At 42.6% G+C, this 26,628-nt stretch overlaps 3 protein-coding genes across 3 annotated transcripts; 2 read left to right on the forward strand and 1 right to left on the reverse strand.

The window, feature by feature from the left end:
• Positions 1–611: 611 nt before the first annotated feature.
• NMS (neuromedin S) lies at positions 612–7,225 on the forward strand. Its single transcript, XM_063150521.1, has 8 exons — positions 612–681; positions 788–843; positions 1,296–1,346; positions 2,436–2,495; positions 5,111–5,146; positions 5,535–5,576; positions 6,556–6,586; positions 7,069–7,225. The coding sequence occupies exons 1-8, from the start codon at positions 612–614 to the stop codon at positions 7,083–7,085; spliced, it is 363 nt and encodes a 120-aa protein (XP_063006591.1). The 3' UTR covers positions 7,086–7,225.
• Positions 7,226–14,489: 7,264 nt separating this feature from the next.
• LOC134415230 (histone H2A-beta, sperm-like) lies at positions 14,490–14,906 on the reverse strand. Its single transcript, XM_063150522.1, has one exon. It carries the CDS (start codon positions 14,904–14,906, stop codon positions 14,490–14,492), a length of 417 nt encoding a protein of 138 aa, XP_063006592.1.
• A 3,322-nt stretch (positions 14,907–18,228) lies between these two features.
• Positions 18,229–25,035, forward strand: PDCL3 (phosducin like 3). The gene is made up of 6 exons (XM_063149792.1): positions 18,229–18,309; positions 19,618–19,747; positions 21,320–21,410; positions 22,067–22,210; positions 23,077–23,285; positions 24,633–25,035. The coding sequence occupies exons 1-6, from the start codon at positions 18,304–18,306 to the stop codon at positions 24,773–24,775; spliced, it is 723 nt and encodes a 240-aa protein (XP_063005862.1). The 5' UTR covers positions 18,229–18,303; the 3' UTR covers positions 24,776–25,035.
• Positions 25,036–26,628: the final 1,593 nt, after the last annotated feature.

Raw genomic sequence — 26,628 nt, forward strand, 5'->3', positions numbered from 1 at the left:
AGAAAACCAGGAAGAGTTTTCCATAATCAAACCCAATGATTAAATCAGGAAGAAAGGAGAATAACTTTCTGTTGATAGCAGATCTGTATCTTTTTTACAGCCATACCCACTATGAAATGAATTAAAAGGTGGATGGCTTTCTTTATTTCATGTGAAGGTAAATGTAATAAAATGGAACTTGTTCAATATGAAAGTTCACAACCTTTCTAATTAGAAGGCAAACTTTATTTCCCAAGCTGCCATGAAGAGAAATAATTTCCAAACACTCAGCAAGCCCTACTACAAAACTGTATTTTCTGCTGCTCTGTCACTTGACCGGGCACAGCATCTTCTTCTTATCCCTCACTCTTTCTTCTCGGTCACCTCTTCCAGAGAAGCAGTTTTGACGGAGGGTTTTAGGGAGAGCGGGGTCCCTAATGCTGGGCTGGGGGTTTCTCCTCGCGGCGGGGGCGGCAGTGCCGGTCCGGCACCGGGAGCGGCACCGGGAGCGACAGTGGGAGCGGTGCCTGGGACCGCCCCGGCGCCCATTGGCTCGGCGGCTCCGTATGGGGCTCGGCGAGGCCCCATAAAGGCGCCGGTCCGCTCGCCCATCCCTCCATCCCCGCCCGGCCATGCCCCCGCCGCCCGCCCTGCCCTGGCTCCTGGCCGCCTGCTGCCTCTGCGCCCTGCCGCGGGGCTCAGGTACGTCCCGGGAGCGCGGGAGAACCGGGACAGGATCAGCTCCTCTCGAGGAGCCACGTCCTGGCTGGGCTCCGCGCATCCCAACGCGGCCGTGTCCCTCCCGCAGGCTTCCCGCAGCCTTTCTCTCGCCACCGGGACGCTGTGGAGCTGCCCCCGAACCAGGTACGTCCGGCACTGGCGTCCGACAGCGATGCGACGGGCTGAGGTAGGGAAGAGACGGGGAAGGTGGGAAACGAGGCTCTGTGGCAGGGAAATGAGGTAGGGAATCGGCAACGGACTGGCAGTACCTTGTTGAATACCTTGTTGAATACCTTGTTGAATACCTTGTTGAATACCTTGTTGAATACCTTGTTGAATACCTTGTTGAATACCTTGTTGAATACCTTGTTGAATACCTTGTTGAATACCCTGGGGGTTGGTAAAGAGAAGAGGGAGGCTGGCGCCCTGGTGGAACAGGTGTGGGCAGGGGTGTGGAGTGCAGCACGGTGCAGAATAGGACACCTGGGTCAGCCAAAGACGGCCAGGCTAATAACAAACCAGCCCCGACTTTCTGAGCAAAAAGGTCCGAAGGTATGATGGACACACTGTTGATGTCTGTTCTTTACTTTTTAAAGCAACTGGCGCTGTGTTTCAGTCAGTGGATGGAAATGTCCGATCAACCCCAGGTAACTTGACTCCTGTGATGTGTTTGATCTGCTGAGACTCTCTCTTCCAGACGTACTAATTGTCCTGTATAACCTGGAGCATCGATGTCTGCAGGTGGCAGAACCTCCACCAGAGAGCCAGTAGCTCTGGAGAGCAGGGCGAGTTTGTTGGTGTGTGTGCTCTCCTCCTTGTGAAGCTGATGCAGACCTAAAGAAAAGCACATTTTTCCCCCCCATTCTTGCAATGCCAATAGTAGCTAACACTGAAGCAAAAAGTGCCAGACAGTTCCTGCAGGATTTAAAGGTCCTATTTGGTCCTGGCTTGGTGCTTTGTGGGTGGATGGGTTTTTTCTGAGGTGCTCAGAGGAGAGCAGAGCAAGGGGAAGTTTTCACAGATAATTTCTGCTGCCCAAGGCTTACAAACATTTCAAAGTGGAAGATCAGCTGCATTGCATTTAATGAGCCCAAGGGTCTTTTTCAAAGCAGGGAGAAAAATATTTGCAGGATCGGGAAGTACTTGGAAATGTTGAATATTTTGTTCTGGTTTTTTTTTTCTTTCTGAAATGTTACAGTTTTGTGAACCAAAACTTGTAGAAAATAGTTTCCAGAGCCTGTTTCTCAGGTGTCTTACACCCCACTTCCTTTGAACCTGTAGTTCTCATCTAATGTGATTGCAAGCATAAGCAAATCCCTGTCCAGTGACAATGAGTATAGGACAGTGTATTTCAGTATATGATTAAAGACTATAGTACTGATTGATCAAAGGGCTTGTAGTTAAAAATCAGCATAGATTAAACATGCCAAAAACCAAAGCTACCCCTAGAACTATTAGCATAGAAAATGCATTTTAAAGATAAGAGGCTGATTTTGATCGCTTTATAGCACCAGACTGTATTGACAACAGTTGTATTGTGTGTATTCTCCTCAAATAAAAGAGCAATTTTTCATCTCATAATAGCATCAGTAAGTTTTCCCCTGCTCTGAGTGGTTTTGGTGAATTGTTCTCAATCTAAATTGATCTGGGATCAGAATCAAGCCTGTTTTTAATCAAACCATGTGCACCATGTTCTCCCAGTAAATGTATTAAAGTATTGCTGGGTTTTTTTTCAGATCTCGAGCACTGTTTTGGATCTCTGTTATTCCATATTCAACAGCATGCATAAAAATGAGGTAAGATGTAATTGCTTGCTTTGTTTCAAAGCACCCCCTTCTTAAACTTAGAAAGCAACCACTCCACAACTTTCTGACATTTCTCCCCAAACAATAATGTATAATCTAATACTGCAATGGTTTAAGAGATGTAGGAGGGTATATAAAAGATTTTCTTTTTGTTAGTAGTTTACATGTAATTCTTAGTTAAATTATTTATATGAAACTGCTGTTTTTTCACCAATTAAGAGCTGAAGAACCAAAACATTCACTTACAGTCAGTATTTTAACCTGACCCTCAGTTTTGAATAACACAGGGTTAAATACACTAAAAATACACATAACATTGGATCAATAGCAAACCTTAGATTATGCTGAACACAGAGGGGTATGAGTTGCTTTACTGATTTTAATGATCTATTTGTATTTGGGGTTTTTTGTGTTTCTGATTCAGAGTAAGGAGATGAAGTTGAGGAGTTATTGAGTATAGCTCTTTTTTGTTGGTGCAGTCATATAAGGACCCACCTCAGTATCAGTTCTGATTTATATCACTTTTTTATTAGCACCATTTCATTAAGAATCTTTTCCATAAAATTCACTCAGCCCTCGGGTATATGCTAAAAAGGGCAATTTACTTGTGGAGGCTGAGTCCTCTGCTGTTTCAAAACAGCAGTAGATCCTTCAAAACAACAATAGAAAGTATTTTGAAATGCATTTTAATATCTGTTCTTGCCAGTGTCTTTAGCTTATTATAATTCCAAGCATGCTTTCGTGAAGCAGTCACAAAACTCTACAATACTGAAGCTGATTGTATAAAAAAATGGTAGTATTTCAGTCATAAGTCTAATAAATGTTTCTGAGTTCACTATTGACTCTTTTGCTTTCACAGCTTAGCCAATGAGGGAATGTCCAGAATCATCTGGTAACTTTGAACAGAGTCTTATTCCTAGTTACTATTTTAATTACTAACTTTGCAAAAAACTGTGTGTTTTCAAGATTGGAAGCTCAATTTCATGCAATATCCTTTCAAAAAATGAGTTACACACCTGCAATATGATTTCTAGGTGTGGTCTGAGTAAAACAGCAGATAAAATATGTGAAATATGGATAAAGAATTATGTGAAGTATTATCCAGCTGATCAAATCTCATATTACATGAAGTCCTACTTTCTTAGCCCACAAGGAATCTTCAGAAGACACTACAAACATGAGTCTGTATGTAGTGAACCCAATGAAACAGCCATGAAATCCTACTAATGTCAGCTGAATTTAACTTTCTACATTATTCTATATTTCTGTGAATAAAAAAAAAAAGTTATTCAGTCAGAGTTACAGATCCTATAGAGAAGGTTGATGGTGTCTTAAGAGAAGGAATGAGGCCTCGGCACTCTGAAAGGCAAAGTCCGTGGCAATTTGGGTATGAATGGGCCTTGAACCCTGCCTGGGGAACTTAAAATGTTTTGTGAGAACTAAGAATATTTAACATCAGTGTCTCATCACTTTCCTGTGTATTTGAGATTTCCAGCCCAAAGATATTTAAAAGCTCAGTTTTTACCATATTTCTTCCACATAGTAATCTCTCACCTGTTATAAATTGGGATAGTCTAAACTGCAAGCTGAGTCATGAGCCAGTCTCTATCTTTGCTTGGTGTGTAATAATCAAATCAGAACAAAGGTAACACTCATATTGTCACTCTGTAGTAGCCTCCTTTGCATCCTTTAAAGCACCTTGATTGAGCAAGCATTTTTTATTTCCCTAGTATTTCATAGCCCTGTAAGTTGATGTCAGTTGCTCTATAAATTGTTGTCTTGCAGCTTGAACCAAAGAAATCCTCTTCTCATACCCTGAACCATGATTCCCTGTTTCTTGCTTGTGTATTTTGTCTTTTAAAACTCTTTCTCTGCAGTTTCCCACCCACGTGCTTTCCTGCATTCTCACCCATCTTCACATTCTTGCCCATGACACGTGTTTGTTTCTCAAGCCCACTCCAGGTAACAAAAACCCACTCACTGATGGGTGACTGATGGCACACAGCCATCCCATTCCTGGCTGGCTGGCAGCATGCAGCCTGGCTGCTGTCTCATGGGCAGGAGGGTGCCAAACCAGGCTGCAGGTTCAGGGCTGCATCATATGGTGAACTTAGTCTGCTCACATAAAGTCGAGGGGAAAGCTTCTATTCCTTGAAGTAAGACTGAGTAGAAAAATGAGCAATTTTCTGAAGAATAAAGAGTGCAGGGGAGGGCTTAAACCCAGCAATCTTTCCTGGGTTAAAACCAAGGGCAGTCTGAAAGGTGAAGAGCAGCCCCATTTTAACAAGATAAGAGCTATCAGTACAATTCAAGGCTGAGGAGTGAGCTCCAGGTTGAGCTCTGCCTCAACCCCCAGAGCACAGCTGCACTTTGCTGTACAGCAGGGGAAGCCTGTTGAATGATGGAAATGAACTGAGTAACTTCCAGGCAAGGCTTCACATCAGTCTTTTAAAAGATCCATTTGCTGCTGTTCTTACATCTCTCTGTGATAAGTGTAAGGTTCTCTCTTCTCACATGGAGTGTTCCAAGCTCATCAGTAGCAGAGGGTCACTGTAACAAACCAAAACGTGCCAGCACCTTGATTAACCTACAGTGTCCACTTGCAGGAATCACAGATTGCTTCTGCAAACCTTGCAAAGAAGGTATGTAAATATGAAGACAAGCAGTGGACAAGTTTCCCTTTCCTTGTTTCTTGTAAAGTCAGCCTGGGTTTTTCCAGTGGTTGGGAAGTGATCTGTGCTGACCCTGCTCATACCCTATGTTTAAAGCTTTCTTTTATAATTCTTCTAAACCCTGTGAATCTTTAATTATGTTAATTTAGTTTATTTACATTAGACACCATGTCCTTCAGGCAATAATTTTTAATCAGCATTCCAGATGAATGGGCATTGGGGACTATCAACACCTTGTTTGCATGCTGCTGGAAAAGGCTCCAAATTACCAATATTCTGATAGAATAGTAAAATTTGGCAACAAATCAATGGAATTGAGTTTAAAGTATTTTGTTATTGTTTGTCTTTGATTTTATAGGATAGTCATGGAACTCTGGGACGGCCTTTCTTCCTTTTCAGGGTATCTGAATCTCTTTGTTTTAAAGATTGTAAATCTCAGACATTGTTATATGTTCATAGATGAGCAGCTGTTTCACAAATTCTAGCTGCAGTTGTTTTTGAATAGAGGCCAAATATCCCTATGCTTAAAAGCTTAGGGAGCCATTTACTCAAAAAGCTCTGGTTTGACTAAAAGATGACAAGATAATGAGATCTGGGGTACTGGTAGATTAAACACTTCTTTTTGTTTGAAGATATGCCTCTGCAAATGTTTTATCTTGAGCCAAATCATCCATGTGGCTTGTATCTGTGAGACTGTCAAGGTGCACTGATGCTAAATAAATTAGATCAAACTGAGCTGAGTGTCCACCTGGTCTGAAAGATCTGCCCAGGAAGCAAAGTCACACTGCATAATGGGGAAAAGCCAAAGCATAATTATCATAATTTCTCTCTCATTTTTCACCCATTGGCTTCCTGAGCTATGACATGGTCTGATGCCCAGTGTGCTGGTTTGGATACACTCTGATTAATACCAAACTAATTTTTAGGAATATCTTCAACACATTTTAAAAAAATTAAAAATACTGTAAACTAGATCACATCAGGTAACCAAAGTACCAATTCAGCTGTCATTTATGCTTAGTTTCAAGTTATTTGTTGTTTCTAGTATGTTCATCTAGGTTCTTTCAGTGCTGGTATTTACATGCTCTTTATTAGGCATGTGCCTTTACTACACCTATGAATTTAACCCCCAAATCCTGAATGAGAATAATTAAAGCCAGAATGTTTAGCTTCAGCAGAGGCTGAATGAAAATTTCTCTTATTCAAAAGCATAACTCATCCTGCATGGATCCCCCTGGTATTTGACATGTTGTTTTAAAGAAAAATCTCACTGCAGTTTTATATAGTACCCTGTCTACATGATGGGGAGGTATTTTGGTGTGCTTCTAAGTCTGTAATCCATTACTTCTTTACAATCATCTAATTATTATGTTTTACAGCCTCGAAATGGAAGAACTATTGAAGGCAGTGGTAAGTAGGCAACCAAATTGTGAAGAATTTCTTCTGCCATTTCACCAATGATGACCCTTATGAGAAAAGAAGGTACTGAGAAGCATTACAAACCTAGTACAAATCTAAATACACATATTTCATATGGCCAGTAAGAGCTGTCTTGACAGAAATGTAGGGCTTTTTCATGCTCAGAGACTTAGAGGGCACACCCTTGACAGAGGGGTGGTTTCTTTGTCACGTTTCCATACTCTATAATAAGGTCAGCATGATTAAAACATGGTACAAAGAGAACTGTGCGAGAAGAAAGGATTCATGTTTGAGTACAAATAACAGATCTGGGTGCTTTTCTTGACCTTCAAATATCAAAATCTTCTCGTTTTAGAATCCGAAGCTATTTAATTCCTAACTTTGAAAAGAACCAGATGTACAGAACTGAGTAGTAAGTCATATTCAGATCAACATATCAACATAAAATCTGATACTGTGTTAATTTCTTTCAGAATATCGTGGAATGTGAAGTTCATGGATTCATTTACCAGCTCGATGACTTGATTTACATAAAGGAAAGAGACTTCCCATTGCACTGGTTGTCTATTTTGTGACTCAGTTGTCTGGAATTTGCTGTTCCATGTAATAAATTTGCAATCAGTAATTCTTTCTGTTGTCCTTTTTTTATTAAAGCCCATACTAAGCTTCCTTGGGCTATAGTCTAGCACTGCCTGCTGCCAGCTGTAATCAAAGAAAATCCATCATCTCAATATTGACAATTTTCAAATGCAACAGTGAATTTTATAACATCTTCTTTAATAGGGTCATAAATGATAAGCTTGTCCTTTTGACTAGATAATACATTTCTCCATTATTTCAGAATAGGCATTCTGAACAACACTGTATTAAAATCCTCATGGACATTTTAATGATTTACTAAGTGCTCAAGTGTGATAATTGATGAATCCAATGCACTTTGAAAGAAGAGGAACAAGTGCTGCAGCTACATACAGATGTTATTTGGTCAGATGATGTATTTTTTTCAGCCTTGCCTTACTGGCTATCATAAAGCCCAAATGAGGCACTTTTGAGAAGTATTCTGAACATCTGCCCTTTTTTTCTGAAATCATGCATTTGAAAATGTAGTGCAGCTGATTGTGCTTGCACTGTAAGGAATGTTTTGGCACGTGGAGACATTTATGGGCACAAAACTTTAAGTATTAAGCAGTTACTTCCTTAGGAAGAAAAGACTAAAATTGAGGGGCTGGGGATACAAATGAGGCTGCAACTCCTGAACATAGCATTGATTTCCTCAAGCCCTTTGTTATCCCTCCTTCTCTTTGGCTATTATGGTATAGTACTGTTCCAGTAATGCTGGCACAGCTGCATGTGAGCCAGATTTGGAGACACCTTTGTCTTTGAAAACAAACCCCAAGATACCTGTGTTTTGTCATTTTGTGGGGTTTCATCTGGATAAGTTCCTAGTTTGGGCTGTGTTAACAGAAGTTTGGCTGGCAGTTAAAGGGAAGAGATGGCTTTTTTGGGAATTGTTGACTGCATCTAAGGCAGAATATTCAGTTTGGAGGCTCAGAATACAGGAAGGCCATGGAAAAAGGGGAGGGAGGGCATCCAAGGTGTTGAGAACTGTATCACTTGCCCCTGAGGAGATGCAAGGGCAACTGGGCTGGTTCAGCCGGGAGGAGAGATGCCTTCAGGGGAACCCAATAGACCCTCCAGTGCATAGGAGGGTATCAAGGAGATAGCTGTTGTTCAGTGTATTGTCAAATCCTGTAGGAAATTATTAGCACTTGGAAAAGCTACCAAAGGGATGCTGGCTCCTCTGGCTTCTCAGATATCTGGAACCAGTTAGGATGCTCTTCTGGAAGGAACAACTAAGCCAAATACAAGTGGTAGGGATGCACTCCAGCAAAGCAAATAAATAAGAGATAATGATTACAAAAGCACTGCAATGGCACTTCTGGCTTGTTTCATCTGAGGCCAAAGCTGAAAAGCATCAGATTTTGCTCGGTTCTATATAAGTATTTGTACTGGCTGGGATAGAGTTAATTGTCTTCACAGAAGCTTTTATGGCGCTCTGTTTTAGATCTGTGACCAAAACAATGTTGATAACACAGGTATATTTTAGCTATTGCTGAGCAGGGCTTGCACAATCTCATTCCTGTTTCCCACCCCACCAGTGAGGCAGCTGGGGGTGCACAAGGAGTTGGGGGGTGACAGAGCTGGGATAGCTGACACAACTGCCAAAAGGATTTCTCCCACTGTATGCTGTCATGCTCTGTCATAAAAGCTGGGGAGGAGAAAGGGACAGACACCTTCAGAGTGATGGTGTTGGTCTTCCCAAGTCACAGTTATGGATGAAGCCTGGCTTTTCTGGAGATAGCTGGACACCTGCCTGCTGATGTAAAGCTCTGAATGAATTCCTTGTTCTGTTTTGCTTTACCTATTAAACCATCTTTATCTCAGCCCACAGCTTTGCTCACTTTTACCCATTCAACTCTCTCCCCATCCAGCTGGGGAAATGAAACAAGGTGGCTGAGGTGAAATTGAAGCAGTACTGTACCATAGGCAACCCATGCTGTGCTCCTGCAGTCAGCAAAGGCTTCCTTCACCCACAATAGGTTTCAAGAATAACATCTGTTTGAGCCTTGAAACTTAAATTAGGTTCATAAATAGGTGGTAATTCGCAGGTGAGAACCTAGGTTCCTCAGTCATATACCTGTAGTAACTGTGACTCCTCTGTAAGAAGCACAGAAGAGCTCTTGTTCACTGCTCAGTGGAAATCTTTGCTCCCTGGAGCAATTCAAATGTCACCTGCAAAGCAGGAGAAATTAATAATATAGAAATGCAAAGGTCATCTCTGGCCTGAAACTCTTTCTGAATATCCCACTGCAAAACTCACAGCAGAAATTCAGGAGTGCAGACACAGGTGACAACAATTAGAAGCACAGACAAATTTCTGCAAGAAAAGGAGGTGAAAGCTCAGTTCTCACTATCAGGCAGAGAAGAGACAAATCTAGATATTCAAAGTACTGAGTGTGTTTAGAAGAGTAAATTGGGGAATCCATCCATCCTCTTGTCATAAAAGGCAGCAAGGAGGGACACTCAATTACACTCAGAAGCAACATGTTTCAGCTGCAAAGGGGAATTTTTTTGTAGCACTTCACTCCTGAAACCAGTTGCCACAGCTTAGAGCATGTGGTTAAGACCAGCTCGGTGGACTCTTGGAAAGGCAGGAATATTCAGGAGTGCACATCTTTGTGCCACCTAACTTGACTCAAAAATCACTTCAGGCTGGCCTAGGACCTTAACAGCCTGGCCTGCAGGAGCTGGGCTCAGCCAGGCAGTGCTCAGCAGAGCACACAGCAAGGCAATGCACCTGGAAATGCACTTGGCTGTGGGGGAGCAAGTGCTGCCCGGCCTCACGACGTGCTGCTCACCAAAGACAGAGCACGAAGCACAAGAGGAAAACCTTCTCAGTGGTTTAGTTCCCTCTCTCTACTCCCTTCGTGATCCTGTGCCTTGGATAGCTTCACTCCCTGCTCAGCTCCCACAGGGAAGAGCTCACTTAGTAAATCTAGAGGTGACTGCAAGCTGTGAGGGATGGCAGTGCTGCAGGACAGAGTCAGCATTCAGAATGACCCTAGCAAAGATACATATGGAAAAAGATGCGTACAGCTCACTGAGGATGAAAGGAAGTGATTGCACATAGTGAAGAATAATCAGTTGCAGCTTTGCAGCAAAGGGGATGGGTAACTGTAGACAGTCAAATATAATGTTGAAGACAACACAAAATACAATGTGAAATTAATAAGAAACTGTAGAGATTGTTACATGGCAGGGGTTGCATTGCTGAATGTAGGTAAGGGTTCATGTACAAAGTAATACATGAGAAGAAAGAGGGGAACAACCAGCAAAGAGGAAAGGCAGAGGTCAAGGAAAGTTCAAACTCTGAATGAAGTGGGGTTGATTTGCAAGAAGGAAAGTGTGAGGTGAGGAATGATAAAATGCCTAATTTTAAACTCACCATTCCTGTCAGCATTCATCAATGCCTGTGTTTACTTATTTGCTGGGATTTTAGAGTTGATCAGTGATCCCAGGATGTCTACTTGTTGCTTATGGGGCTAACACTCTTAAAACTTACTTACCTGCTCCAGATAACTGCCACATTGCAATTGCCATTCCTCTACCTTATTAAACAGGGTGGAAACATATCTCTGACTGAGCTGGACTGCATAAACTGTCTTTATTGCTCTGATAGATTTCTGCACTGAACACCTAGAAGAAGCTACTAAGTCTCCTTCAGTCATTTCTGGATTGACTTTTTCCAGTGTACAAAACAAAAAATGTGACTGATCTTATAGCAGGTTACGATTCACCACCTAAAGTTTTGACATTTCTCTGGTGCAAAGAACCTTGTACACCAAACACCATCTCCCTATTAGCCTTCAATCTGCTGAAAGATCAGTAGAGGAAGTCTGAATGAGAACATAAGGCAAACTTGAAAGAAAAGAATTCTGGATATATTTACTACAAAGCTTCTGCACCCAGGGATTACTACACAGCCATTCAGATACTACCTGCTGGATCATGGCACTGAAAGATGCCTACATATAAATACAGACGTCTGGAGTACAGCTGTCTAAACATCCACCAGAAAAATACCTAAACAGGGACTAGAACTTCCAGCAGATAATGCTAAAATGTAGAACATGCATGAACTGACCTCAGAGCACTCAGAGGCAATCATATGTGATCCATCCAAAAAAGAAGCAAATGTCAGGAGCCTCATTCAGCACAGCAGCAAGGTCATATTTCCTCTCATGACCCTGGTGTGAACTGATGTGCCACAGCCACCTACCCTGCTGGGCAGCAGGGCCTCTCCAGGAGGAACACCAGAGACTCTGCTACATGAAAACCACCAAAAATAGCCTTTGATTATCAGTAGTCTTATATGACACCATTTCCTTCATTTTCACAGCTCTGTATAGTCTGCATAGTTCCACAGACTATGGACAATCGTAGATTATAACACAAATTCACTACTCCTTCAAAAGAGCAGCATTTATCTTCCAAGAGGACAACGGGGTTTAGGAATTGCAATATTGGGACCGGTCAGCAGAGGGCAAGGCCAGCATCAAATCTGGGATGTTCGAAGCAGAGGCACTCTGGGCCCTACCCCTCTCCACAGTGCACTGGGCTTGACCAGCTTGGGTAGTGAATGGGTTCAGACCTTGTGCATCCCTTGTGCTCACCAAGACAAGACTCTCTGAGGCCATGTCTCGGGATGTTTCCTCTCCTTACAGAGAAAGTGAAGGTGACAGAAGATATCAAGCTTATAAACACACAAATCTCAGTGCAGAGTGAACTACAAGCACCCTGCACAACCAAAACATTCATCAACAGCATTCAGTCTTCTAGACAGGTAAAAGCAGAAGAGCTTTTCCAGGCATCATTTCACCCCCATGCTTCCATCTGCTCACCACTTCATTGAATTGTGGAGCACCATGTACACACATTCTCTAATGGGTGTTATTGAAGACATCTATTTTCCTTGACACCCTGGAGCCATGGCATAACTGAGTTAGGAAGTAACACCACATCAAGATAAATGTGTTTTGCAGCATCAGTAACAAGAGAAATGCCAGAGGAGCTGTGTTTTGAATGGGTTTTTTGCTTTGATTTGTAACCATGTCACAGACCAGCCTCAGCTACAGGTGACTGAGCTAAGTTTAACCTATAGAATGAGACATGAGAACTAGTCATGTGCAAAAGTACAATACAATTAATGTCTTGTTTCATCAAAGTAAATGAGCACTTTGGTGATCAAGAGAACAAGCAAAATTATTGCTATTGTATTTGAGGTTTGAAGAGGCTCTCCTATACTGTATTACACGAAAGAAAGTTTTTATCACAATTTCATTAGAATGACCTAGGGGTATGATTTCCATACTTACCAAGCACTTTATTGAACAGGGGCCTACTTGTGGATATGAAGCTAAGCATCTTCACTACTAAGATAACACCTTTCTATCTTCCCCCTTTGTGAAAAAAAGGGCATGGCTACTTAGCCTCAAGATTTTGCTATGATACTCTGTGCATTTCTGTTCAAAATCATCCAGAGTGCCTATTAATCAATCTGGATACAATCCCAACTTTCCAAGGAAGCCAAGTGTTTATTGTGTATGTGTCTGAACTTGTTCCCAATGCCTATGTTTAGAACAAATAAAGACATAGATGACCATAACAAACAAGTAATATTTGTTGAGAGTTTACCTTATAATCAAATAAGATACTTTATCATTGAAGAAAACAAGTTTTCTGATTACATTAATGCATTATTATTTATCAGTGTAATTAGTACTACTCCAGAAAATGTCAAAGTACTCCTCAGCATATGTTTTGCAAAACCAGGTGTCAAAACTGAGTTCTGCAATATTTCCTTTTCAGAGTGGCAACACCTGTAAGAAAAAAAACCCACAACAAACCAACTTTTCTCATTGTTCTAGCCCCAGGCTTCTATAATTTCACCGTTGATAGGTTGTAAGGCAGCTGTGAAGAGCCATAACTGTGTTTGTTTCCTCTTCAGCAGCAGAACATTTGATCTGTTGGTGGCCCCTGCCAGGGCTGGTTCAAAGCTTAATGAGCTGCATTAACTTTTAACAAGTGTTGTGGAAGAAAGAATATGTCTAAAAATTATCAGTAGTGCTGTTGTGTAAGTAACAGGACAGCAGGTGTAAACACAGAGCCAGAACAGCCAGAAAGTATCCTGACATTCTTCTTGCTTGACAAGCTTTATAGTGTAAACAAAAGAGTATCATCCAGTTCCTCCTGCCAAAAAGGGAATTACTCTTTGCTTTATTCTATTGTGAAATGCTACCTCACACAAAATTTACATTCACTTCCTGCTGACACTTATGCTTTATGCAACTTATGACACTTTCCTTCATGCAACTCTTAGTCTATTTTTACAGCATTTTCATCTCCATTCTCACATCTCACAGTTTTTCACCACTTCAGAACTATTTCTCTCAACAACTTCTGCTTGACCCTTTTCTCTGTCTTCTGCCCCAGCAGAGAGCATCCTGATACAGAGGAAAAAGGCAGTGAGTATGCTGTGAGGAAGAATATGCTATAAAGCAGACACCACAGTAAGTTTGCTTTAAGAGGAACTGTTGCTTGTTAATTACAGCCAAAGTAAATTAAATGTCCCTGAATATAGAAGGATCATTTTATTTTTTAAAGATGCAAAAATGACTATTTAAAAAAAATTATCAATCCATAGAGGAAAACTGACAGACTTGGAGGGAAGAAGAGGGAGTAGACCCCTTCTCAAGTTCTTGATAACTTTGTACAATGGAAAAAAACACTGAATTTGTCATCTGTGCTAAGAGAGAAGACATGGCTCCACCACTTTCTGCATACTTTGCCCTGATAGAGACTTACTGTAATGATGGAGCAGATGCTCACTATGGTTTTATCAGCAATAAGACTTTAAAGACACAGGGTTACTAACCTCTAAAGCAGACTTATCCTCTGAGACACTGAACTAATTGCACAATGAATCTGTGCTAGATGGAAGAAAAGTTCACAGGAACAGCAGCATGTGTCTTGACTCTTTCTCCCTGCTTCACAACACTTAGCTGCAACATGTTTTCAAAAGTAAGCATGTACTGGACTTTTTAGAAAGTTACCCAGGTGCTATGCTAGGCTATTTTTTAAAATTTCATTTTCTTTTTTGTCATGGATGGAAGAACAGGAGACCAGTGATGCATTCTAGAAACTTTATTACACACTTTAAAAATGCCTTAAAATTAGCAGGCAAAATACTTGACAAAGAAGTAAACACATACAAATTAGTGCTATTGAGTCCCAGCATCCATAAGTGCACAGACCAGACCAGGAAAAGCAAGTTTCACTGGCTGCCACCATATTTTTGAGAAGCAACATTCGCATTAGTTTTCTTCGGAAGGAGCTGAGCAAGGATATTTGGCATAACCCCGGCTTGAGGAATGGTCACACCGGTAAAGAGCTTGTTCAGCTCATCATCATTTCTCACAGCCAGCAGAATGTGCCTGGGCAGGATTCTTGTCTTCTTGTTTTCACGTGCAGCGTTCCCTGCCAGCTCCAGGACCTCTGCAGTCAGGTACTCCATCACTGCAGTCAGGTAGATGGCAGCGCCAGAGCCAATCCTGTTGGCGTAGTTCCCACTCCGCAGGTACCTGTAGACACGGCCCACAGGGAACTGCACGCCTGCCCTGGCTGATCTGCTCTTCCTGGATGCACTTCTAGGGCTGCCAGCCACTGCTCGCTTCTTTCCACGTCCAGACATTCCGGCAGCGAGGAGACACAGAGGGCTGGAGGTCTTCAAAGCACTTGGGCGCTACAGCTAATGGACAGCAAGAGGAGGCAACAGCAAGGTCAGCTCTGCTCTTCCACATCTAGGGGAAAGCTCATTCTCTGCTTGAGGACAGAGCTCACCACACACCACAGTTCATCAACAGCAGAGCTAAAACTTTAACAGTTACTGCCCTTTTCCAGCCTGCCTTTTAGGAGAAGGATCTCATTGCAAAAGCTGTCAAGGGTTATTGAATTTAGATATGAAGGGCTCAAAAGGAGAGAGGCTTTCCCCTGCTACTTGGAGTGTATTTAGGATTGAGGCAAGGTGGGTCTTCTTCAGCAAGATTTTTTAAAACTGTTACCTCAAAGCTAACTTGAGGCCTGTCTCTTCTTTCAAGAGCAATCTGCATTATAACTTCTACTATCAAGTTACAACATCCCTCCATTTCAAATCCAAAAATGGAAAAATTCTTGCAGCCTACAGCTTGCTATACCCAAAATACTCCAGGAGATTTTCATACACAGCTTTAAATAATTCCCTAAGCTGTATTCTCTGGGTTCTATGCGAATACTACTGGAGGTCTTCTGTACCTCCAGTACAGAAGGATAAATTGATTTGGAAAAGGATAAATTGATTTGGACAGCACAATGCAGACTGAAAAATAGAAATTACTATCTCATGATGAAGGAAATTCAGCCCAGCTAGAATACTCTTACAACTGGGGTAGCAAAACTACTTATTTAAATATCATTTCTAGTTTATCAGTAAACAGGACAGTTAACTTCCAGCACAGCTGTTGACAACATACAAAAACACCCATCACTACATTAATATTTAGGGTTTTTAGTGAAAGATGTAACTATTAAAAAAAAAAAAATCAGGATAAGCTTTAAAAAGAAGGTGGAAAAGATAGTAAAACTTAAAAAAAACCCCAGCTGCTAATAAAATCTGAGCAAACTAAGCCCTTATAACTCCTTATCCCTATTACTAGGCAATACTTTTTCCAAATTATTCACAGTACAGTCATACTGTATAATAGAGGCAGCTAACTTACAAAATAACACAAAGCACATAACCTCAAATCTTCTACAATACATTATAAATGAAAAGTACATCACATTACCTTCAAAAACTCTTTTTTTTCCCCTAGTCCGTGCCTTGCTGGAACCTGCACCCAAGCACAAACACATCACATACAGTTGACCCTAGGCCCAGAACCTTTTTATTAGCAACTTTTTCTCCTCACCAGCAGGTCATCTGGGTAATTAATGAGTCATTTACACATGTGCTTCATCTTCCCTCACCTAATTTCTGATTTGGGGCAAAATGAAGAAATACATTACAGCTGCTCAGAAGCAAGTTGGCTGGGGACAGGGGGAAGAAGGCAGGCTGTCTGCAGGGGCTGAGCCATAGCTCCATTTCAGCCTCACTATGGCACTGCCAGCTCTCACCCACTCTGGCTGGAATATTTCTGTCTGCACGCTATGTGTAAAAGCAATCCTCTTCTTCCTGCTGAAGCTTGATAGAAATGCATAAGGAAAATGGGCTTTGTAAATATATTTCTAGTTGGGTGGGAGGGAGAAACTGTGTTTTGCTTTTGATGTGTTCTGCGTAGAGTCATGCTTGGTTCACAATGTGTCTGAGCCCCACTAAGTGATGTGATGGGGCTGCTCCTAAGATTTAGGCTTCTGCCCCCTCTTCTGGTAACTCTGTCCCAGATGGGGCTCAGGGTTTACTGTGGCTTTGGTGCTGAGAGTGCTTGACTAGTTCCTCTTTGTTCACCTGGGCAAAAATCTCACCTCAGGCAAAGGAATATTTTTGAGCAGCCTTTAAAGAAATGAGTGCTCGCTTCCTGCTCATGCTCTTTCTGTGTTCATTTTCTGGCACTCAGAGTAGCTTCCAACCAGCAACATACAAGAGCCGTGGGTGTGAACAGTATCGCAGCCACAGAAGATGATTGTTTAAACCAGAGGTACTCCCAGAAGCACAGGCTCTGGCAAAATACTCACACAACAAAACTGTCACAAACAGTTCAGCCTCTGGTTCTGCCTGCCAGACATCAGCTGTGGGTCAGAGCCTCACAGCATGTGCATTTGTGGCACTCACCCATTTTTCCTACAAGGATGAGCACTCAGTCTAAGCTGAGTGAGACTGAGTTTCCTGACACCTCAGGGCATTGAACAACCAGTATGGGGCACCCTCTGCATGTCCAAAAGCTCACCATGAGGACTGGCATCCTCTCAAAGCACAGGTGTCATTTCTCCTAATTCAGAGACAGAAAAGGTGGCTGTGCCTTCCCTTCAGCGACCTGGATTTAGCACAGGGAACGTGGCAAGCCCACTCCACAATAACTGGCTGCTAATAGGATGCCCAAAACATTACAATACGTGGAAGTGGGGCTTCTAAATTTTCATTTCAGCCCCTTGCTAGAGCTGAGATTCTTTAGGGCTCTTTTATGGGGACTGAGATCTGGGTAAGCATGCTATCCATTGGGCTGGAGCATAAAAGGAGGGGAAGGGAGGCAGGAGCAGGTCTTTTCCCTCTGCTATGTGTCTTTGAAAAGCAAGCTGAAAAGATCTGCTCAGTTCTTTGAAAGGGCAAGCCTAGGTGTCTGTTTGTTTGGAATGGGATGTGATCCCAAACGGATTTGGGTCACCACATCTGACACACTTCTCAGTGTTTTCTGAGTTATACTTTAACACGGACTCAAAACTGAAATAAAAGTAACTATGAAGAGACAAATTTCTGGTAATTTCAGTTGGCTATCATCCAATCATAAGAACACTGCAAGTACACCTGATTATGCCTAGTAAGAATAGATAATATAGACTTAATTGCTTATTTTATTTATTTTATTTTTTAACAGATCAGGGAAAGGAAATAAGAAGATAAACCAGTAGGGAAACAAAGGAGGGTATGAAATGCAAACAGATAAAAAAGGCCCAGTGAAACAGAAGTTATGGGGAATCACAGAAAAAGACTGGAAGGGACCACAGTGAGTCACCTATCCAGCCTCCCTGCTCAAGCATTGCTATTCCACGTCAGGTTGGAAGGGGCTTGTGTGGAAATATGTTAAATTATGTCAAATTATGAGCAACCCGGTTTACTGGAAGGTGTGCCTGCCCATGTCAGGGGGATGGATTTTCGATCTTCAGAGTGCCTTCCACCCGCTCTGTGACCCCTCCTCACGGCCCGTACCGGCCCGAGCCCTCCCTCGGCCGGGACCATCCTTATTAGGCGCTGCGGGAAGCGGCGGCTGTGGCGGCGCTGGGCCCGCCCGCCGGGAGCGCCGCCTCCTCCGGCCGCGCCGCGCACGCCGGGACCGGCCCTGCCCTGCCCGGCCTTGCCCAGCGCCGCTGCCCGGGCCCGGCCCGGCCCCGCCGGCACCATGCAGGTGAGCAGCTGCCCCCGGTCCCCGCTCCGGCCTGTGCGGGCGGTGCTGCGGGGCCAGCCCGCCAGGGCCAGGGCCGGGGCCGCACCCTGGGCTGGGCCCGCCGGCAGCCACGGGCCGCCCTCCCCGGCCGAGGGCCTGGGGCGGCCCGGGTTCGTGCGGCTCTCTCGGGGCAGAGGCGGCTGTCACAGGGCGGTGCTGTTCGGCAGCTCCATGGCTGCGTTTGTGGCAGTTTGTTGCTTTCCTTGCAGCTACGGTACTTATTTCACTACCGTAGTGAGGAGGTCGGCGGTTCAGGCACTGCATCAGTGCGATAGTAAATGATAGTAAATGCGGGGTTGAGGGAAAGGTGACCACGGTCAGGACGGGGGAAAAAAAGTCTGGCGTTATGTTTGTTGGGCTACATTGTTCTTTATTTTCTTTTTTTTCTCCCCTTCTGCCCCCTACCCTTCCCTTCCTGTCCCGGATAGTCCATAAGTACTGGGGCTGAGTCAGAGAAGAGAAATAGTTGTATGGCTGTGAACAGACCTGGTGTAAGGTGTGCTGATACAAGCTATAGCAAAGCACTAGGTGTGTTCAGTTTCTAAACTGGACCTAGGCCAAGACAACAAGGAAGCACAAGTAACCTATAGGTGCTTATCACTGAGATTTCTTCTATTTTAAAAACTAAAATTGCTAAATAGGAAAATTTCATACTCAGCTACTCTGCTTTTCACCAATACGCAGGGGGGTATTGGCCTTGTTTTGCAGGATTGTTGCAACTATTTTACAGTAAAATCTCAGGAATAGTCTAGTTGTAGATTTAGATGTGAATCCTTAGCAATGGGCTTGGCTGACAGAAATGGCTTGCTTATCTCTAACCACTTACATAGTCACTCTGACTTGACTCTGACAAGGAGATGTACTGACTCCGTAAGGTTGGTGCCTGTGTGTGTCATGTCACTAGTGCTTCCTGATGCAGTGGCCCTTGATTTGGTGGCCTGTCCTGCTGAGGGTCTATAAGGAAGCCCTCAGGTTAGCACACTGCTCTGTCTCCCAGTTAATACCCTCTCCTTTGGTCTCACTTTGTGAGAGATGCAGCAGTGGTTGCAATGCTTCAAACTTTGGTACCCAGCCAAGACCTCCTGTATGTGCTGTGAGTGGGATGGAATAAAACAAAGTCAGTCTTCAGGGTACTGCAGGTCTGGGGCTGGAAAGAAGCCTCGGTGTCAGGAGGATCCATCCAGTTACCAGTTTAGCAACTGTGTTAAGTTCTGGAAGTGATAAAATTCACCTTGAAGAAATAATCATCCATTTGTTGTTCTGCTCTAGGATCCAAATAAAGACACGGAGTGGAATGACATTCTGCGCAAGAAAGGGATCCTTCCTCCAAAGGAAAATGTGGAGGAGCAGGAACGGGCAAAGGAAGAGGAGCAGTTTGCCATCCTTCAGAAATCTCTGGGTGAGTGACTAGCCAACTCAGGCAGCAGCAGAGCAAGCCTTGGAATGGCTTCTGGGGGAAGCTTTCTCAAAGAAATGACCAACAGCAATGTTTGTATGCCACACAGCCAAAGTGATTTCAGCTTCTTATAATTAAGTGACTTTATTTATATTCCTACTGTTGTTAGGAATAAGCATACTTCAGCCAAGGTGTAATTAGAAGGATGGAATGAGAGGTAAATACTATGGGACCATTTTGACCACCACAGCTGTAAACAGGTCTGACCTTACAGAAAATTTCCATGTGGAAACATTATGAGGACATGGGGCACCATTCAGGAATACTCTGCATTATTTGACTTTAGTCTTCAAATTATTTATTTTAGTCTTTAAACAGGCACAGGTGTTTGTGCTTAATAAATGTTTGTAACACTTATTGTCTGTTTATTATGTGATGCTGTTGGAGAACTCTTAGGAGTTAAATATTGATAAATAGATTTGAATATTGATCTTGAAAGTTAGATGTTGAGAGTTTGGGATAAGGGTCCTCATGCTCCTTTTTAAACACAGGCCTCTAAACCAAAACATTTCCAAGGACTTCATTACTTCAGATTACCTTAAATTTAATTCTTCTTTTTCAAAGCTTAGTGCCCCACAGGACTGCAATGTGTCATTTTCCAGGTCTGTAGGGATACCAAAGCTTCATCTGTGCAGGGTGATCAGCTGTTAGTGGTATCAAACAAATACATTCCTGAGCACATGGATTCTTCCAGCACAGGAACATTTACTTTTTATGGAAGTAAATATTTGAAAACTGAAACAGGAGCAGTGCAAAGGGAATCTGCCAGGTGCATGTCTGTGCTGCAGCTGCTAAGCTTGAAAGCTCATGCAGGTAGTTGGGTGCTAGTCTAGGCAGCCTTCAGCTCAGAGGCCTTTTCCATCATATTCTTTCCATGTGTATGTCTAAAGCACATAACACTTCCTAACAATCCAGTAGGAATAATAATGACAAGCTGAGAAAGCTGGGGCTGCTTAGCCTGGAGAGGAGAACGCTTGGGGGAGAACTTTAGCATATTCTTTTTAGAATCATAGAATAGAACCATAGAATATGCTGTGTTGGAAGGGACCCACAAGGATCATTGAAGTCCCAACTCCTAAAGGCAGTTCCAACTTTGAGACCATGTAGTGGTAGATAGGACAAGGGGGGATGGTTTTAAGGTGAAGGACAGTAGGCTTAGATTAGATATTAAGAAGAAATTCTTTGCTGTGAGGGTTGTGAAGCACTGGAACAGGTTGCCCAGAGAAGTGGATGTCCCATTGCTGGAAGTGTTCAAGGCCAGGTTTCATGGGCCTTTGAGCAACCTGGTTTAGTAGGAGGTGTCCCTCTTGGCAGGGAGGGTTGGAGCTGGGTGATTTTTAAGGTCCCTTTCAACCAAGCCATTCTATTGTTCTAAGATAATATTTTTTAAAAAGTCACTGCATACTTCCTATTAATCTGTCTTTAGAGTAAATAAATTCTGTTGGACTGATGAAAGATAATGAGTGTTAATCCTGGAATGAGGTTTTTGCTGATTAAATGTTTCTTCTATTCTAGTAAAAACTTATGAGGACATGACTCTGGAAGAGCTAGAAGAGAATGAAGATGAATTTAATGAGGAAGATGAGAGAGCTATTGAAATGTACAGGTCAGAGCAGCTTGCAGAATTTGGCTTTAATGATAATTGGAGGGTCTTTCTTTTATATGCTTTTAGATATTGTTGAAGAGAAAGGATGTTTTTAGGATGATGGAAGAAGGGGGTTGTGTTTCTGGTCTCTTGTGGAGCTTCTAAGTGTCTTTAAAAGGATAACAGCTTTTGAATTCAGTATCCTTTATCTACAGCCCAGCTTTGCAGAGATAATGTGCACCTGCTGAGTGTATGGCCAGAGATCCTGAGAGCTTTGAAAATGACCTCCAGTATTTCCTAATTCTTGTGTCAATGAGATTAAGGTGCTGCAGATTTGCATAATTATTGTTGGTTTCCCTCTATCTTGTAATGTCTCTCATGGGTTTTGCCATTTAGTTTGGTAGTGTATTATCTGGAGAAGAAAAGTCTAGTGAGGCCAGAAATGAGAAAAAAAAAAGGCATTTCATGAAACACAGATTTACTTCTTGCACGTGGCTTTAGCCCATGATGCAAATACAAGGGCATGTACTGTGTCGTTTTGCTTTTATTGCTCTGGGGTTAGAAGAAGTTTGTAATTTGTCTCTGATGTCTGGGCCTCAACCAGCTCCTTTTAGTTACATTCTGTCAAAAGAAATGCTTCTATTCACAAGATGTCTTTTTCATTCCTGGCTATCCAGGCAGCAAAGGTTAGCAGAAATGAAGGCAGCTCAAATGAAGAATAAATTCGGGGAAGTCTTGGAGATTTCGGGAAAAGATTATGTTCAAGAAGTTACAAAAGCTGGAAAAGGTATATGGGTAGTCTTACACCTCTACAAACAAGGGTAAGATTTCTTTTTTTAAACCATTAAACCTTGCACTGTCAATAGCTGAAAGTGCAAGATAAATGTATAGTTATTGTGGAACTAAGGACTGATTTTGGAGATCTAAGAAATAAAAACAAATTAGTAATTATAATAAAAACAAATTAGTAATTTTAATACTGTTGAGACAAGACTGCTGAACTTCATTCTAGAATGATGTTACCATAAGGTGGCTTTTTTATACATCTCTACAACACAGCAAGATGTGTACCATACAGCTTCCATTGAGGTAGCTGCTGCCACTGAAATATCCAAGCTTTGGAAATTATTCTGGATCAAATGCAAGGGGCTGTGAATAGGAAGGATCAATGTGTATTTAGCTTGGTTTCTAGTGGCATACAAATGAAGTCAGCAAGGTTTGCAGTCCTGTCACCATGATAGAAAACCTTGTCAAAAAGGTCTGTTAACGTGGCTAGATTTTTTTTTTTTGGAAATGTTATGAATACTTGCTGTTGTTTTTTGGTCTCTAATTGCCTCATAGGTGTTGATCATTTGCATACCTTCTTCCAGAAGCAGCTTTGCTTTTATTTTGCCCCTGCTCATGCACCTTCTAAGTATCTTAAATTCATTAACCAGTTTCCCTGAATACAAAGGGGGTAGAGGGGAAGGTTGCATTATTAATATATTAAGACAAAAAACCCACCACGCACCAAAATCTCCAGTGGTGCTGATCTCCTTTGAGTGCTGAAACACAGAAGTTGCTTTTGCTACTTTTGTCTTTGCAGAAAGTCATCAATGTGATATTTCTGACCTTTCTTCTGGAGCTGTTTACTTTTTAAGTTGTCTCTTGTTTTCTCCTTTTGTGTGCCTGTTGCTGTTCTTCTCAGAATTCCACTCTGTGCCTTAATAAATCAACATATGAGTGGGCTTGCAAAGAAGTTCAGAGATGTGAAATTCATCAAAGCTATCTCTACCACCTGCATTCCCAACTACCCTGATAAGAACCTGCCCACGATATTTGTGTACCTGGAGGGAGACATCAAAGCTCAGTTCATTGGGCCCTTGGTGTTTGGTGGCATGAACCTGACAAGGGATGGTGAGTGTCTGCATCTCTGCTCTTCCTAAGGAAAAGCAAAACTGCATTGCTGGGAATGAGAGAAATGAGGCATAGGAAGAGAAGGGGGGTACTGAAAATGATATTACATTTTTTTTTTCCCCCTATGGCTCAACCACATGCTGTCTTGTAAAAGCAGTGATAGGCCAACATGTAGGTATTTGTCTTGTGTGTGCCCTGTGTTGGGTGAAACAAATTTTGCTGGACATATTAAAGGGTAAACAGTACCCATGCATGTTCTTAGAGTGTCTGGGACATGAACAACTGCCCTTGCCAGCAGTGATATGATAATCTGTGCACTTGCCTATTGGATTGTAGGGCTCCTTGTTACATTTTCAAGATGATGGCATATGTTTGTCTGCTGTCCCTGACTGAGTCAGCTTAATTCAGTAATCACAAAAAGTGTGTACTGTGATTACTGAATTAAGTCACAATTAAATACTGTGTACTGACATTTCTGCACTTTTCTTTTATGTCTTCCTTCTCCCCTAAGCACATCTGCCTTCCACTAAAGATTCAAGAAAGTGTGAGGTTGAGTTCATTATTCTGTAATATCTGAAAGAAATTAGATTTGATGATAGGATTATCAGCAGCAGGAGGAGAATGGTTTCAACTGAATGTGTTGTATTGATTTTCTACCACTTCTGGGAAGCAATCCAGTCCAATTTGGGCCTACTGCTGGTGGTGAAGTCTCTACTGTCTTAAGGAACTAATATTTAGTGTGTGATGTAGAGGCAAAGGGGTGAATTCTATTTACAAGATATGTCTCTGGAAAATACCTATAATTCAGATGTGTAAATGATTTTTTTTCCACAATTTTTTGCCCTTTATTAAATTTATTCCCTGCCTCTTCTGATTGTGATGAGCTCAGTATATGATGGGAGCAGCTGTAAAGTATGAGCAGTATTCCTTCACTGGCAATAGATGTGCAAACGTGTCTTCTGCCCTTATGTGGTTAGAAGGAGGTAGAATTCACTTCCACTGGGAGAGTTGCCTCTAAAGCTGCTGCTTTGTATCCATCACCTCTTTTGCACTCCTGGTTGCAAGGTGAGCAGGGTGTCACTGGGGATGTCACTGTCACAGAGCAGTACCCTGACCTTTGTGCCCTGGGCTGAGACCTGTGCCAGCACTAGGGACTGGGAAAGGAGGGATTGGATGGAGCTGGTGTGGTAAACAGGCCAGGAGCTTGGATCTGGGTATGAAGAGGAGGAGGGCCCTGATGTGGTGGTGGTGGTGGTAGGATGATGAGGGAAGTTAGCTGAGGAGCCAAGGGTGGGCTTTCTCCAGTTTGCTGCCCTGCATTCATGACTCTTGTTTTGCACTGCACAGAATTGGAGTGGAAGATTTCTGAGTCGGGTGCCATCAAGACAGACCTCGAAGAGAACCCCAGGAAGCAGATCCAGGACCAGCTCATGTCCTCAATCAGGGCTTGTGTCCCAGCCAGAGGGGAGAGTGACTCAGAGGATGACTAACTCCTGCATCTGCAGCCAGATTGATGCAGTGCACTGGCAGCCAGTGCTCCCACCTCAGGCACTGGAGACACTCCTCAAGGCCTTGCTGAGCCCCAGAAGGGTGGCCTTTCAAGACGGTCATTCTGGAAACCTCTAGAAACTAAAAACATTTCTGTTTTTTTAAAAATTACAGCTTCACTTAAGATGCTGAAAGACATTTTGTATAGTGAAGTCTGAGTAAATCTTACTCAAAGGTTTTAAAATACAGATATGAGTACAAATAGGTCTCTTGTTATTATTTTCATAGTAAATTGCTGCTTCTTAAAAAATTTGAAATATGAAGTGGTTGTCAGTGCACTGTTTTTAACAAGCTAAAGTTGTACAAATCAAATCTAAATAGCTGTCTCAAATAATTGCTTATGGCACTTAAATGGACCATCTCTTAGCCCACTGTGCTCTGACAGCCTGGACTTCACAGAGAGGTAAGGGGTGGTACCCATGATGCAGGGGCTTCTCAAGGTGGTGTGTGGTCCTCTGCAGAGATGTGCTGGCACCAGAGGGACAGCATGAGGCTGTAAACTGGGATTCCAGGCATCTTGAGAGAGGCCTTGAGGATGGCCAGCCTCTCCTGGGACCTGCTGAGTCCCAAACTCCATTTCTGAGTTAGCAGCACTGTTTTGCCTGTCACAAGGGCTGAACTTCTGCACCGTCTTGTGGGTTAATTGCAGAATAAAATTCAAGATGGTGGTGCTCAAGTGTGAAACTGCTGATTTCTTCAACCAGATCAGAAGTCAGGTGTTCCTACAGTAGTGCCACTGCCAAATGGGAGGGAGGATGATGTTTGAGGAACTGACATCTTGCTACATTAAAGACTTCCATTTTCCAGCTACAGTAATAATAACTGAAGCCTTAGAAGAGCATAAACTTAACTACTACCTTGATTATAGATCTGCTGATATTTGGAGCTGCTTGATTACTTTGGGTTGGATTTAATGTCCACCTGCACTTTCAGTTGGTCTACACTCAGGCTAACAGTCTCAAAGAGCTGTTGCTACTGAAGCTGCCCCAATGACATTTTGCTGTATTGTTGATGGATTCTGTGGATGGATGGTACACAATGCTATACTCAAAAAGCAGTGTTACTTAAAAAAAATTTTTATTAGTTTGTAGTGACTTTCAAGCCTGATTCTGATACTCTGAGACAAATCAATGTGAACTCCAAACAGCAACTAACTGTTCTTTCAGGTGAGGTTGTAAGATCCTGGTGGAGAGCTTCCTCTTAGAGATGTGAATGGTGATTTGAGTTTGACTTGTCTCTTTTCTTTTAGTGTTTTTTGGCAGAGTAGCTAAAATATTGATCTTGTGCGAGTGAGCCAAATGCAGCACGATAGAAGCTGATAGATCCTGAATATTATTACATAGCAGCACTTTTCTCATGATACATGGCTATCTCAAATGCAGACTTGATGCTTCACTGTGCTCACCTACAACTTTCCAGTCTAGGAAAAGGATGACTCTTCTTCTCTGTGGAATCCTACACTGCATATTTTGCTTATCTTTTGCTTGTTCACTCTGAATTGTGCTTTTGAGTGACCTCTGATCACATGGACTGCATTCCTTTTGGTGAAAACTAGAGAAGCTAAGGGTGAATAAAAAGAAGAGGTGGGACTTCAGACTGTTTCCTTCACAGTCCCCCAGCAGGGACTTAAAATCACAGCTGTCTTCCCCTTTTTTGTGTGGTCTAATGGGGTTTGTGAGCTCTTGGACCACTGAGAGGACTGAGGTTCTGAAGAGGACCAGGGCTGGGTCTGGGTTGTCCCAGGCTGCTTAGCTGTGGGCAGCCAGATATCCTGTGCCTGGGAATGATGTGTGGC

Source organism: Melospiza melodia, chromosome 2 (assembly GCF_035770615.1).
Source record: "Melospiza melodia melodia isolate bMelMel2 chromosome 2, bMelMel2.pri, whole genome shotgun sequence".
NCBI lineage: Eukaryota > Metazoa > Chordata > Aves > Passeriformes > Passerellidae > Melospiza > Melospiza melodia.

Bases quoted from the DNA above. Each gene is read 5' to 3' on its own strand.
- PDCL3 (XM_063149792.1), top strand. The intron at 21,411-22,066 runs GTCAGAGCAGCT...CTGGCTATCCAG, and splicing joins AGAGCTATTGAAATGTACAG to GCAGCAAAGGTTAGCAGAAA. The intron at 22,211-23,076 runs GTAAGATTTCTT...TGTTCTTCTCAG, and splicing joins TTACACCTCTACAAACAAGG to AATTCCACTCTGTGCCTTAA.
- LOC134415230 (XM_063150522.1), bottom strand. From the start codon at position 14,906: ATGTCTGGACGTGGAAAGAAGCGAGCAGTGGCTGGCAGCCCTAGAAGT.
- NMS (XM_063150521.1), top strand. From the start codon at position 612: ATGCCCCCGCCGCCCGCCCTGCCCTGGCTCCTGGCCGCCTGCTGCCTC. The intron at 844-1,295 runs GTACGTCCGGCA...TACTTTTTAAAG, and splicing joins TGGAGCTGCCCCCGAACCAG to CAACTGGCGCTGTGTTTCAG. The intron at 2,496-5,110 runs GTAAGATGTAAT...GTCCACTTGCAG, and splicing joins ACAGCATGCATAAAAATGAG to GAATCACAGATTGCTTCTGC.